The 13,915-nt window shown below is 52.5% G+C and overlaps 1 protein-coding gene across 1 annotated transcript in view; it reads left to right on the forward strand.

Moving 5' to 3' along the window:
• The first annotated feature begins 1,712 nt into the window (after positions 1-1,712).
• Positions 1,713-13,915, forward strand: part of LOC139249538 (galactose-3-O-sulfotransferase 2-like) — a 62,889-nt gene continuing 50,686 nt past the window's right edge. The window contains exon 1 of the mRNA XM_070872480.1: positions 1,713-2,012. Coding sequence (XP_070728581.1) covers positions 2,008-2,012 — 5 coding nt within the window. The 5' untranslated portion in view covers positions 1,713-2,007. The remainder of the gene's footprint in view (positions 2,013-13,915) is intronic.

Here is a 13,915-nt window from a genome sequence, read left to right on the forward strand (position 1 = left end):
ATTTTCCCTGCCCTAATCAAACCTTTGTCCTCCTCTGCTGAGTTCTAAATTTCTCCCACTCCCCGGGTTCGCTGCTATTTCTGTCCAATTTGTATGCCACTTCTTTGACTTTAATACTATTCCTGATTTCCCTTGATAGCCACGGTTGAGCCACCTTCCCTTTTTTATTTTTACGCCAGACAGGGATGTACAATTGTTGTTGTTCATCCATGCGGTCTCTAAATGTCTGCCATTGCCCATCCACAGTCAACCCCTTAAGTATCATTCGCCAATCTATCCTAGCCAATTCACGCCTCATACCTTCAAAGTTACCCTTCTTTAAGTTCTGGACCATGGTCTCTGAATTAACTGTTTCATTCTCTATCCTAATGTAGAATTCCACCATATTATGGTCACTCTTCCCCAAGGAGCCTCACACAACGAGATTGCTAATTAATCCTCTCTCATTACACAACACCCAGTCTAAGATGGCCTCCCCCCTAGTTGGTTCCTCGACATATTGGTCTAGAAAACCATCCCTTATGCACTCCAGGAAATCCTCCTCCACCGTATTGCTTCCAGTTTGGTTAGCTCAATCTATATGCATATTAAAGTCACCAATGATAACTGCTGCACCTTTATTGCATGCACCCCTAATTTCCTGTTTGATGCCCTTCCCAACATCACTACTACTGTTTGGAGGTCTGTACACAACTCCCACTAGCGTTTTCTGCCCTTTGGTATTCTGCAGCTCCACCCATACCGATTCCACATCATCCAAGCTAATGTCTTTCCTTACAATTGCATTAATCTCCTCTTTAACCAGCAATACCACCCCGCCTCCTTTTCCTTTCTGTCGATCCTTCCTAAATATTGAATACCCTTGGATGTTGAGTTCCCAGCCTTGGTCACCCTGGAGCCATGTCTCCGTGATGCCAATCACATCATATCCGTTAACTGCTACCTGCACAGTTAATTCGTCCATCTTATTCCGAATACTCCTCGCATTGAGGCATAGAGCCTTCAGGCTTGTCTTTGTAACACACTTTGACCCTTTAGAATTTTGCTGCAAAGTGGCCCTTTTTGTTTTTTGCCTTGGGTTTCTCTGCCCTCCACTTTCACTCATCTCCTTTCTGTCTTTTGCTTCTGTCTCCATTTTGTTTCCCTCTGTCTCCCTGCATTGGTTCCCATCCCCCTGCTATATTAGTTTAACTCCTCCGCAACAGCACTAGCAAACACTCCTCCTCGGACATTGGTTCCGGTCCTGCCCAGGTGCAGACCGTCCGGTTTGTACTGGTCCCACCTCCCCCAGAACCGGTTCCAATGCCCCAGGAATTTGAATCCCTCCCTTTTGCACCACTCCTCAAGCCACGTATTCATCTGAGCTATCCTGTAGAGAGAGATTGGAGAGAGGGATTGTAGAGAGAGAGATTGTAGAGAGAGAGATTGTAGAGAGAGAAAGATTGTGGAGAGAGGGATTGGATAGAGAAAGAGAGAGAGAGGAGGCATTGTAGAGAGAGAGATTGTAGAGAGAGAGGAGAGAGATTATAGAGAGAGAGAGAGAGAGGAGGGATTGTAGAGAGAGAGATTGTAGAGAGAGAGAGGAGAGAGATTATAGAGAGAGAGAGAGAGGAGGGATTTTAGGGAGAGAGAGAGAGAGGGATTGTAGAGAGAGAGAGAGTGGGATTGTAGAGAGAGGGAGAGAGGAGGGATTGTAGAGAAAGGGAGGAGAGAGGAGGGATTGTAGAGAGTGTGAGAGCAGAGAGATTCTTGCGACTGCGAAGCGTCTTGTCCGGAGCGCTCCGTTACATCCTCTCTCTGTGGATGTGTGTCAGAATGTAATTTCATGCCATGTTTTGCAGTTGCTGGTGAAGGCAGTGTATAAGCGGGGCTGGGGGCAGAGAGGCGCCGAGTGTGTGACTGCGATCCAGTGGCTGGGGGGAGCCGAGCCCCAGACACACTCTCACACACACACACACACACAAGGAAAGGGACGAGGCGGAGAGCAGTGTCTGCAGAAGCGAAGTGATGAGGTGGGTGTTTGAAACTGTGAATCTGTTTTGTGTAAAACGGTTTAACCCTCCCGTCCCGTGTGCTGTAAAAAAAAACATGTGCTGGTCAATTGCAGCAAGGCTCGAGATCACTTTGCCAAAAAATAATTCCCCCAGTTCTATCCACTTTTAATTTATTTTCTAGCCCTCCGACAGGAGCGGGTGAAGTAGGAACGGATCTGACGGTGATATCTCCCTGCAATTAATCAAATGCATTGTGCAACAGACTGGTCTGGCAACTGGGGGCTGAGTGATTTGTTGTGGGGTCTGTGTGTTGGCCTCGGTCCTTTGTCCCAAGCTAGAAAACAGCGTGTGTGCTCTGGGGGTGATTGCAAAAGGTTACAGGGGGGTAGTGAGGGGGAGAGGAACAGGATTGAGCTCAGAGTTGGTGGGGGAGCGGACGAGGGAGCTGGGAGGGCTCGACAATCCGGATAAAAAGGGGAGCACTGTTTGCAGAGCTGTGGAGACAGAGAAAGAGTTGGGACTGACTGGGGAGTTCTGTCACCAGGGCCAGCACGGGGGCGGTGGGCCGAGTGGCCTCCGCAAAGGTCCCCGAAAGAGAGGGATTGAGGGGAGAAACGGGGGAGGTGCAAGCGACAGAGGGAAGGGGGTGAAATGATAGAGAGAAGGTGAGAAAATAAAGAAACGGCGCAAGTTAGACAGATAGGAGAGAGGGGTGGTGGTAGAGAGAGCGAGAGAGGTGTGGGGGAGGGATAGTGAGAAGGAGAGGGAAAAAGGATGGAGAGAGGGATAGTGGGAAGGAAAGAGAGAAAGGACGGAGAAAATGAGAGAGAGGGATAATGAGGAGAGAAAGGATGGAGGGAGGAATAGTGAGAAGGAGAGAGGGATAGTGAGAAGGAGAGAGAAAGAGAGGATGGAGGGAGGGATAGTGAGAAGGAGAGAGGGATAGTGAGAAGGAGAGAGAGAGCGAGGATGGAGGGAGGGATACTGAGAAGGAGAGAGAGAAAGGATGGAGAAAAGGAGAGAGAGAAAGGATGGAGAGGGGATAGTGAGAAGGAGAGCAAGGATGGAGGGAGGGATGGTGAGAAGGAGAGTGGGATAGTGAGGAGAGAGAGAGAGGATGGAGGGAGGGATGGTGAGAAGGAGAGAGGGATAGTGAGAAGGAGAGAGAGAAAGGATTGAGGGGGGATAGTGAGAAGGAGAGAGGGATAGTGAGAAGGTGAGACAGAAAGGATGGAGGGAGGGATGGTGAGAAGGAGAGAGGGATAGTGAGAAGGTGAGACAGAAAGGATGGAGGGAGGGATGGTGAGAAGGAGAGAGGGATAGTGAGAAGGAGAGAGAGAAAGGATGGAGGGGGGATAGTGAGAAGGAGAGAGGGATAGTGAGAAGGAGAGCAAGGATGGAGTCAGCAGAGATAACGCGGAAAGTTGTCAGAGAGAGAGAATGCGATGCTGTGTGATTCAATGGTGTGCAGGCTGGGGGCTGCCCCGTGTTAGTTGCATCAAGGAGATGAAATGCCAAATCAACGTGAAATCACTTTGGAATTTTGAGCTGGCAGTGCTGGATTCCCCGGCGTCCACATGATGCCTTTAGCACTAAATAATGAATGAAAGGGTCTGGCCCGCTGCTGTGATTTGCAGCCCCCCTGGAGTCTGCCCTGGATATTAGAGGCATCAACATTCACAAACTCCGGCTGCAAAACCTGCAGGAGTGGTGTGGCTGGTGGAAATTAAATGAGGTGCGTTTTCAGTGATCGAGGCATTGAACCCTTTGATTCGTTCTGAGATGGTACCAGAACTTGAGAGATTAGAACGACCAGGAGAGGATGGAAAGGGGGAGACTGAGGGGGGTGACCTCACATTTTTTAAATTATGAAAAGGGTTTGATAAGGTAGGCATCTTGGGCAGGATTTTGATTCGTTGACGCCTCTGTTTTTGCCCCAGATCATCAGAGGCGCTCCCTCGAAGCGAGGGTGACTTGCTTCCACACCAAAAAAAGGGATGAGTTCGCGGTGTTCCAAGGACCTAATATTCCGGATCCCGAGCTACATCCTGAAGGGTGGAAGATGCCTGTGGGTGGATTGTTTTAACGTGGGGTGACCGTTGTACACCAGCCACCACACGGGGCTTGACAGAGCGAGGTCTTGGTCCAGGGGCAAGGGTTAACCAGGACGACTGGAGACCAGCTCTGCTGCACGGACCCAGTGCGCTCACATATCGCAGTGTGGGCTGGGCCCGTGCAGCCCCTGGGCCCTCGCCTCTCCCGGGCCCCGATCACGCCCCTCTACAATCTCCCGCCGCTCCTTCGCCCCGACCTCGCTGCTCCCGCTGTACCTGCCCGCGCTCCAATCAGCGGTAATGGAGGCGGTGAGCATTTCCGGGCGGGCGGCCAGCATCCGGTGCCCTGCCGGGACGTTCGGTGTCCGGAAGAGGCGAGCCGGTGTGCAGTGCCCCCTCCCACGTGGCCGCGACACCAGCTCGCGATTTGGTTCGCGCCCAATCCGTAGCACCCCCTGGCGGCCGCAGTGAGGGAAGGAATGTCGACCGGAGGGTAAATCCGATTGTTTCTTATTTTTGCGATTTATGAGGGTGTGACGTCAGTCATGTATTGAGAATGTTTCTGTTGTTTACATTTTCAGGATTTTTTCTCTCCCCCTCCCCCCCCCACGAGGCCTCGCTAATGGCGCTCCTGGGCCGGCTGTTTAGCTCGGGGTGTTCAGTTGCTCAGCCGGCCTAGTGCCCTGAGAGAGGTGTGGAACGCCTCCCTTAGAGCTCCGCCCCATACTCAGGGCCCAGCTGGTGAATTTTGCGACGACCATTGCCCGGCCCGGGTTACCACGCACAAAGAGGCGACCGAATTTCCAACCCCTAGATGTTTCCACTTGTGGGTGGGATCGAAACTAGGGGCCATCAATATCAGATAGTCACCAAGAAATCTAATGGGGAATTCAGGAGAAACTTCTTTACCCAGAGAGCGGTGAGAATGTGGAACTTGCTGCCACAGGGAGGGGTTGAGGCGAATAGTATCGATGCATTTAAGGGGAGGCTGGACAAGCCAATGGGGGAGAAGGGAATAGAGGGTTATGCCGATAGAGTTAGATGGGGAAAGACGGGAGGAGGCTCGAGTGGAGCATAAACGCCGGCACGGACTGGTTGAGCCGAACGGCCTGTCTCTGTACCGTATATCCTGTGCAATAGCGTAGATGCATTTAAGGGGAAGTTAGATAAACACACGAGGCAGAAAGGAATAGAAGGGTATGGTGAGAGGGTGAGATAAAGAGGGGTGGGAGGGGGCTGGTGTGGAGCATAGAATCACAGAACGGTTCCAGCACAGAAGGAGGCCACTGGGCCTGTCGAGCCTGTGCCGGCTCTCTGCAAGAGCCCCTCAGCCAGTCCCACTCCCCCCGCCCTTTCCCCGGAGCCCCGCAGATATTTATCCTTCAGCTACTTATCCAACTCCCTTTTGAAAGCCACGATTGAGTCTGCCTCCACCACCCCCTCAGGCAGCGCATTCCAGATCCTAACCACTCGCTGCGTGAAATAGTTTTTCCCCCCGTGTCGCCTTTGGTTCTTCTGCCAATCACCTCAAAGACCGGCACAGACCAACTGTGCTGTACATTCCATGTCATTCTATGGAAACATCCGAGTTCTGTCGGGAGGCGAGCCAGCTCTCGAGGATTGCATTCGAATATTCAGCAGCTAAAGATTAATCTCCCGCACGCTGTTCAGAGCCAACACAGGAGGATACCGGTAGAAAAAAAACAGACGTGCGATCAGACCTCTCTCACATTAAATGCAAAGAATGAACACTTGCATTGGAGGCAGTTCAGAGAAGGTTCATGAGGTTGATTCCTGAGATGAAGGGGTTGCCTTATGAGGAAAGGTTGAGCAGGTTGGGCCTCTACTCATTCGAGTTTAGAAGAACGAGAGGTAATGTGTAAGATACTGAGGGGGCTCGACAGGGTAGATGCAGAGAGGATGTTTCCCCTCGTGGGGGAATCTAAAACCAGGGGGCATCGTTTCAGAATAAGGGGTCGCCCATTTAAAACTGAGCTGAGGAGGAATTTCTTCTCTCAGAGGGTTGTAAATCTGTGGAATTCTCTGCCCCAGAGAGCTGTGGAGGCTGGGACCTTGAATATATTTAAGGTGGAGATAGACAGATTTTTGAGCGATAAGGGAGTGAAGGGTTATGGGGAGTGGGCGGGGAAGTGGAGCTGAGTCCATGATCAGATCAGCCATGATCGTATTAAATGGCAGAGCAGGCTCGAGGGACCGAATGGCCGACTCCTGCTCCTATTTCTTATGTTCTTATGTTTATTCAGATGTCGGCATAAATCAATTCTAACACAGATCAGGAACTCAGTGAATGAGCACGCATAGCTTGGTACAACAACAACCTGTATTTATATAGCGCCTTTAACGTAGTGAAACGCCCCAAGCGATTGGCAGGAGTGTTATGAGATAAAAAAATCTGACACCGGGCCACATAAGGAGACATTCGGGCAGGTGACCAAAAGCTGGGTCAAAGAGGTCGGTTTTAAGGAGCGTCTTGAAGGAGGAGAGAGAGGCGGAGAGGTTTAGGGAGGGAGTTCCAGAGCTTGGGGCCGAGGCAACAGAAGGCACAGCCACCGATGGTGGAGCGATTATAATCAGGGATGGTCAGGAGGGCAGAATTAGAGGAGCGCAGTGATCTCGGGGGATTGTGGGGCTGGAGGAGATTACAGAGATAGGGAGGGGCGAGGACCATGGAGGGATTTTAAACAAGGATGAGAATTTTGAAATCGAGGCATTGCTTAACCGGAAGCCAATTTAGGTCAGTGAGCACAGGGGGCGATGGGTGAGTGGGACTCGGTGCGAGTTAGGACACGGGGCAGCGAGCACAGGGGGTGATGGGTGAGCGGGACTCGGTGCGAGTTAGGACACGGGGCAGCGAGCACAGGGGGTGATGGGTGAGCAGGACTCGGTGCAAGTTAGGACATGGGGCAGCGAGCACAGGGGGTGATGGGTGAGCGGGACTCGGTGCGAGTTAGGACACGGGGCAGCGAGCACAGAGGGTGATGGGTGAGTGGGACTCGGTGCGAGTTAGGACACGGGGCAGTGAGCACAGGGGGTGATGGGTGAGCGGGACTCGGTGCGAGTTAGGACACGGGGCAGCGAGCACCGGGGGTGATGGGTGAGCGGGACTCGGTGCGAGTTATGACACGGGGCAGTGAGCACAGGGGGTGATGGGTGAGCGGGACTCGGTGCGAGTTAGGACACGGGACCGCCAGTTTTGGATCACCTCTGGTTTACGTCGGCCAGAATGTGGGAGGCCGGCCAGGAGAGTGTTGGAATGGTCAAGTCTGGAGGTAACAAAGGCACGGAAGAGGGTTTCAGCGACAGGTGAGCTGAGGCAGGGGCTGAGACACGTGTTACTGAGGTGTACACACGTGTATCAGTTGCATGGCATGTTGCAATTGTGTACCTGCACCCTTTATCATTGCCGTGTCTACGATCAGCGTGTAGACTGTTTCTGATTAAGGAAATACCAATCTCAATATGTCACTGTGTCTTTGCCTGCGAGATGGTTTATTATTACTTGAAATCACGCTGGGTTCTGTCCCTGCATGAATCATACTGTCCATGTGTAACTTGGGAGCTTTGTTGAGCCGAGCTACAACAACAACCACAACCTTGCATTTAGGTAGAAACATAGAAACATAGAAATTTACAGGGCAGAAGGAGGCCATTTCAGCCCATCGTGTCCACGCCGGCCGACAAAGAGCCTCACGGCCCTTGGTCAGCAGCCTTAAAGGTTACATATAAACCCACGAACAATAACGGAAAGGCAAAGAGCACCCAGCCTAACCAGTCCGCCTCACACAACTGCGGCACCCCTTATACTGAAACATTCTACACTCCACCCCAACCGGAGCCATGGGATCTCCTGGGAGAGGCCAAAACCAGATAAAAACCCAGGTCAACTGAGGGAGACAAAAATATGGGAATCTGGGAATATTTACATATTTAATGTCGTTAAAAAGTCCCAAGGGGCTCCACAGGAGCATTGTCAGATAAAGTTTGACACTGAGCCAAGGAGATATTGGTCAAAGAGGTAGGTTTTAAGGAGCGTCTTAAAGATCACACGAGATATCCGGCACAGAAACAGGTCATTGGGCCCAGCCAGTCCGTGCTGGCGTTTATGACCCACTCGAGCCTCCTCCCGTCTTTCCTCCTCTAAATCTATCAGCATAACCCTCCATTCCCTTCTCCCCCATATGCGTGTCCAGCCTCCCCTTAATGTTGGGGAAGTCCAGAACCAGGGGTCACAGTCTAAGGATAAGGGGTAAGCCATTTAGGACCGAGATGAGGAGAAACTTCTTCACCCAGAGAGTGGTGAACCTGTGGAATTCTCTACCACAGAAAGTTGTTGAGGCCAATTCACTAAATATATTCAAAAAGGAGTTAGATGTAGTCCTTACTACTAGGGGGATCAAGGGGTATGGTGAGAAAGCAGGAATGGGGTACTGAAGTTGTATGTTCAGCCATGAACTCATTGAATGGCGGTGCAGGCTCGAAGGGCCGAATGGCCTACTCCTGCACCTATTTTCTATGTTTCTAAATACATCGATACTATTCACCTCAACCCCTCCCTGTGGCAGCGAGTTCCACATTCTCACCACTCTCTGGGTAAAGAAGTTTCTCCTGAATTCCCCGTTGGATTTCTGGATGACTATCTGATATTGATGGCCTCTAGTTATACTCTTCCCCACAAGTGGGAACATTCTCTCTGTATCCACTCCATCAAAACCTTTCATCATTTTAAAGACCTCTATTAGCTCACCCCTCAGCCTTCGTTTTTCAAGAGAAAAGAGACCCAGCCTGTTCATCCTTTCCTGATATGTATACCCTCGCATTTCTGGTATCACCCTTGTAAATCTCTGCACCTTCTCCAGTGCCTCTATATCCTTTGTATAACATGGCGACCAGAACTGTATGCAGTCTGCACTTAAGTGCATTTCGAAAAAGAGCAGGGGAGTTCTCCCCGGTGTCCTGGCCAATATTCTGTCCCACAAACAACACCTCAAAACAGACGATCCGGTCATTATCACGTTGCTGTTTGTGGGAGCTTGCTGTGTGCAAGATGGCTGCCGCGTTTCCCACGGTACAACAGCGACCGCACTTCATTGGCTGTGAAGCGTTTTGGGATGGTCCTAAGGTCATGAAAGGCGCTATATAAATGCAAGTTCGTTCTTTCGCTGGTATATTAAAAACGTTTTGCTGTAATTCGGTGAGAGAAATGGGCTAAGATAAGTGACCTTGAGTATGTAATAAGCAGTTTAGCCTTTGGCTAACGCTGCCATCATAACAGCACATGGGCCAATTGTGTCGCTCGCGGGCCTGTAATTTATCACAACAGCCTTCAACTCCAGCCATTATTTGCATTCTTTGCTCATGGACTGGCCTCAGTTATTTTGTCTTCGACTTGTTTTTGTGCGGGGGGGGGGAACGGAAGCTCTGCTAAAGTTTCAAAAACATTGGCTTGCGATCTTCAAAACAGCACAGATGCCAGACTCACAGAGAGCCAGAGTTGGAGCTAACGCGGTGACTTGGCAGCACTAGCCGAGCATGGTATTGTCTGAGGTAGCATACCTTCGGATGGGAGGAGGTTCATTCTGCCCATTCCCCTTGTTCAGAAGGACCCCCACCCCCACCACCCCTCTCCCCCCCAGCCACCGCTTTGCAAATGAGCACAGAGCTCTCCCAAGCGACTTACAGGAGGAATCATGGAATGATTACAGCACAGAAGGAGGCCAATCAGCCCATCGAGCCCGTGCCGGCTCTCTGTAAGTCAGCCAGTCTCACTCCACCACACTTTCCCCGGAGCCCTTCAGGTACTTATCCAACTCCCTTTTGAAAGTCACGATTGAGTCTGCCTCCACCACCCTCTCAGGCAGCGCATTCCAGATCCTAACCACTCGCTGCGTAAAAACGTTTTCCCTCGTGTCGCCTTCGGTTCTTCTGCCAATCGCCTTAAATCTGTGTCCCTCTGGTTCCCGACCCTTCCACCAATGGGAACAGTTTCTCTCGATCTACTCTGTCCAGACCCCTCATGATTTTGAACACCTCGATCAAATCTCCTTTCTTCCTTTAAGACGTTCCTTAAAACCGACTTCATTGACCAAGCTTTTGGTTGCTTGTCCAAATAACTCCTTATGTGGCTCGGTGTCAAATTATGTTCGATAATCGCTCCTGGGAAGTGGCTTCGGGATGTTAACGGTGCTATATAAATGCCAGTTACTGCTGGTCAGGTATCTGTTGTTCTCTATATATTAGTGCATCCCTTTCATACATTGAAACAGATATCATAGAACCACAGAACGGTTCCAGCACAGAAGGAGGCCATTCGGCCTGTTGAGCCCGTGCCGGCTCTCTCCAAGAGTGCCTCACAGCCAGTCCCACTCCCTCGCCCTTTCCCCGGAGCCCTGCTAATTTTTTTCCTTCAGTTACTTATCCAACTCCCTTTTGAAAGCCACGATTGAGTCTGCCTCCACCACCCCCTCAGGCAGCGCATTCCAGATCCTAACCACTCGCTGCGTAAAAACGTTTTCCCTCGAGTCGTCTTTGGTTCTTCTGCCAATCGCCTTTAATCTGTGTCCCTCTGGTTCCCGACCCTTCCACCAATGGGAACAGTTTCTCTCGATCTCCTCTGTCCGGACCCCTCATGATTTTGAACACCTCGATCAAATCTCCTCTCAACCTTCCCTGCTCCGAGGAGAACAACCCCAGCTTCTCCAGTCTATCCCCGTAACTGAAGTCCCTCATCCCTGGAACCATTCTGGTCAACCTTTTCTGCTCCCTCTCTAAGGCCTTCACATCCTTCCTAAAGTGCGGGGCCCAGAATTGGACACAATACCCCAGTTGAGGCCGAACCGGTGTTTTATACAGGTTCATCATAATTTCCCAGCTTTTGTACTCTGTGCCTCTATTTATGAAGCCCAGGATCCCGTAGGCTTTATTTAACCGCTTTCTCAGCCTGCCCTGCCATCTGCAATGATGTGTGGCCATATACCACAGGTCTCTCTGTTCATGCACCCCTTTTAGGATTGTACCCTTTAGTTTATATTGCATCTCCTCGTTCTTCCTATCAAAATAAATCACTTCGCATTTTTATATCCTTTGCCAGCATCTGCTACTTGTGAGGCCCCACACTAATCACGATCAGATGTCGGGCCCATCACCCCAATTCGCTTTCTGTGACAGAATCTCTTTGCTGGTGCAGTCTGATAGAGGGCAGTGGGGTGTCAGTTGACACTCTCCCCTTCGATCCCCCCCCTCCCCTGTCGTCACCCCCTTAGTTCTGATTCTTTCTTTTTCCGTCGCAAAAAGTAACATTGCAATTTGAAGCCACTGGAATTTCCTCATTGCGAAGGATCAGGCTGGGCTTCACGGTGTGAATTTCCTGCCCACCCAATGGAGCAGAGCCGCTGTGTGTCCAGCAGGAAACAGCTGCTTTCAATTCGAAGAAGGTTGCAGTGTGACTGAACTAAGTAGAGGCTCATCTCTCCGCAGTTTCCTGCGATCATTTCTTTCTGTTTATTTTTTGACAAACTGGCAGACTCGAACGAGGAAGGTTTGCAGTTCTCAACGCAGGGCGAAAGAGGAGTGTTTCTGAGCCAGGCACGATTGTCCACAGTTGGATTCCGCACTGTTTTCCCGTGAGACGCAACCCGCCCTGAACTTTGACACTGACCGTGGGCACTAGGCTCCTGACGCCATCGTTTCCACGCAGAATCCAGGCTGACATTCCCAGTGCAGTACTGAGGGAGCGCCGCACTGTCAGAGGGGCGGTACTGAGGGAGCGCCGCACTGTCGGAGGGGCGGTACTGAGGGAGCGCTGCACTGTCGGAGGGGCGGTACCGAGGGAGCGCCGCACTGTCGGAGGGGCAGTACTGAGGGAGCGTCGCAATGTCGGAGGGGCAGTACTGAGGGAGTGCCGCACTGTCGGAGGGGCAGTACTGAGGGAGCGCCGCACTGTCGGAGGGGCAGTACTGAGGGAGCGCCGCACTGTCGGAGGGGCAGTACTGAGGGAGCCCCACGCTGTCGGAGGGACAGTACTGAGGGAGCGTCGCGCTGTCGGAGGGGCAGTACTGAGGGAGCGCCGCACTGTCAGAGGGGCAGTACTGAGGGAGCCCCACGCTGTCGGAGGGGCAGTACTGAGGGAGCGCCGCGCTGTCGGAGGGGCAGTACTGAGGGAGCGCAGCACTGTCGGAGGGGCAGTACTGAGGGAGTGCCGCGCTGTCGGAGGGGCACTACTGAGGGAGCGCCGCACTGTCGGAGGGGCAGTACTGAGGGAGCGCCGCACTGTCGGAGGGGAAGTACTGAGGGAGTGCCGCGCTGTCGGAGGGGCAGTACTGAGGGAGTGCGGCACTGTCGGAGGGGCAGTACTGAGGGAGTGCCGCGCTGCCGGAGGGGCAGTACTGAGGGAGTGCTGCACTGTCGGAGTGGAAATACTGAGGGAGCCCCGCACTGTCGGAGGGGCAGCACTCCCTCAGTATTGCACTGGGAGTGTCTGCTCCAATTTTTTTGTGCTCAAGCCCCTGGCGTGGGACTCGTACCCACAACTTTCTGACTCAGTCTGCTCACTGAGCCTCGGCTGTAACAGAATGCGAAGTGTTACACTGTGCTGTGAGGATGTGAACGGGCTTGTGCTGACGTCTGCGGATTGTGGGCAGCTGCTGTTGCTATTCCAACATTTTTTGGAGGATACATGAGACAGTCCTTTTAAAACACGGTGCCAAATAACAGGTCCCAGCAGGTCTGGGCTGGCTGCTTTCCTTCCATATCCAACTCCGATAAAGTTTCCCAGCAATTCCAGTTCATCCGGGAATGTTGTCAGCCGCTGCAAAGAAAAAGCCTTTACATAACGCTTCACAGCCAATTTACTGCCCCTCCGACAGTGCGGCGCTCCCTCAGCACTGCACCTCCGACAGTGCGGCGCTCCCTCAGTACTGCCCCTCCGACAGTGCGGCGCTCCCTCAGCACTGCACCTCCGACAGTGCGGCGCTCCCTCAGTACTGCCCCTCCGACAGTGCGGCGCTCCCTCAGTACTGTCCCTCCGACAGTGCGGCGCTCCCTCAGTACTGCCCCTCCGACAGTGCGGAGCTCCCTCAGTACCGCCCCTCCGACAGTGCGGCGCTCCCTCAGTACCGCCCCTCGGACAGTGCGGCGCTCCCTCAGTACTGCCCCTCCGACAGTGCTGTGCTCCCTCAGTACTGCCCCTCCGACAGTGCGGCGCTCCCTCAGTACTGCCCCTCTGACAGTGCGGCGCTCCCTCAGTACTGCCCCTCTGACAGTGCGGCGCTCCCTCAGTACTGCCCCTCTGACAGTGCGGCGCTCCCTCAGTACTGGCGGTGGGAGTGTCAGTGTTGATTTCTGTGCTTGACTCCCTGGAGTGGGACTTGAACCCACAACCTTCTGACTCAGAGGCGCGTGTGCTGCCCACTAGCCACGGCTGACACAAGAGGCCAAATCTGGAAAGTTGTGAAAGCCAAGTGGTCGGAAAGATGATTAAATGACGGAGCTGGAACGCCGGAACCTTTTCCAAATCTGTGTGCAGCATTCCCGTAAATAATCTGTCGAATGGCAAGTGTTCTATTGGTCTGTAACTTCAGAACAGCCTCCCCTCTCCCCTCCCGCACCAGGAAGGAGACTTTTTTTCATTTCTTGCCTGCTTTGTCACGGGCCCTCTCTCTGCATCACACTCCCGAGTCCCGTGCCAACTGTACTGACTCCAGCACCGCCGCCTGATCTCAGGGTTAGCCTCGGGACATTCCCTGTGCGACCTGGAACATCGGCATCCGCTTAAAAACAGAACATGCGCCTACTGTGGCCTCCACCCGGTTTTCCAGCACAGTCTTCACTGTTGCTGCATCTTTCAAGCGT

The sequence above is a fragment of the Pristiophorus japonicus genome, unplaced genomic scaffold (genome assembly GCF_044704955.1).
Source record: "Pristiophorus japonicus isolate sPriJap1 unplaced genomic scaffold, sPriJap1.hap1 HAP1_SCAFFOLD_317, whole genome shotgun sequence".
Lineage (NCBI taxonomy): Eukaryota > Metazoa > Chordata > Chondrichthyes > Pristiophoridae > Pristiophorus > Pristiophorus japonicus.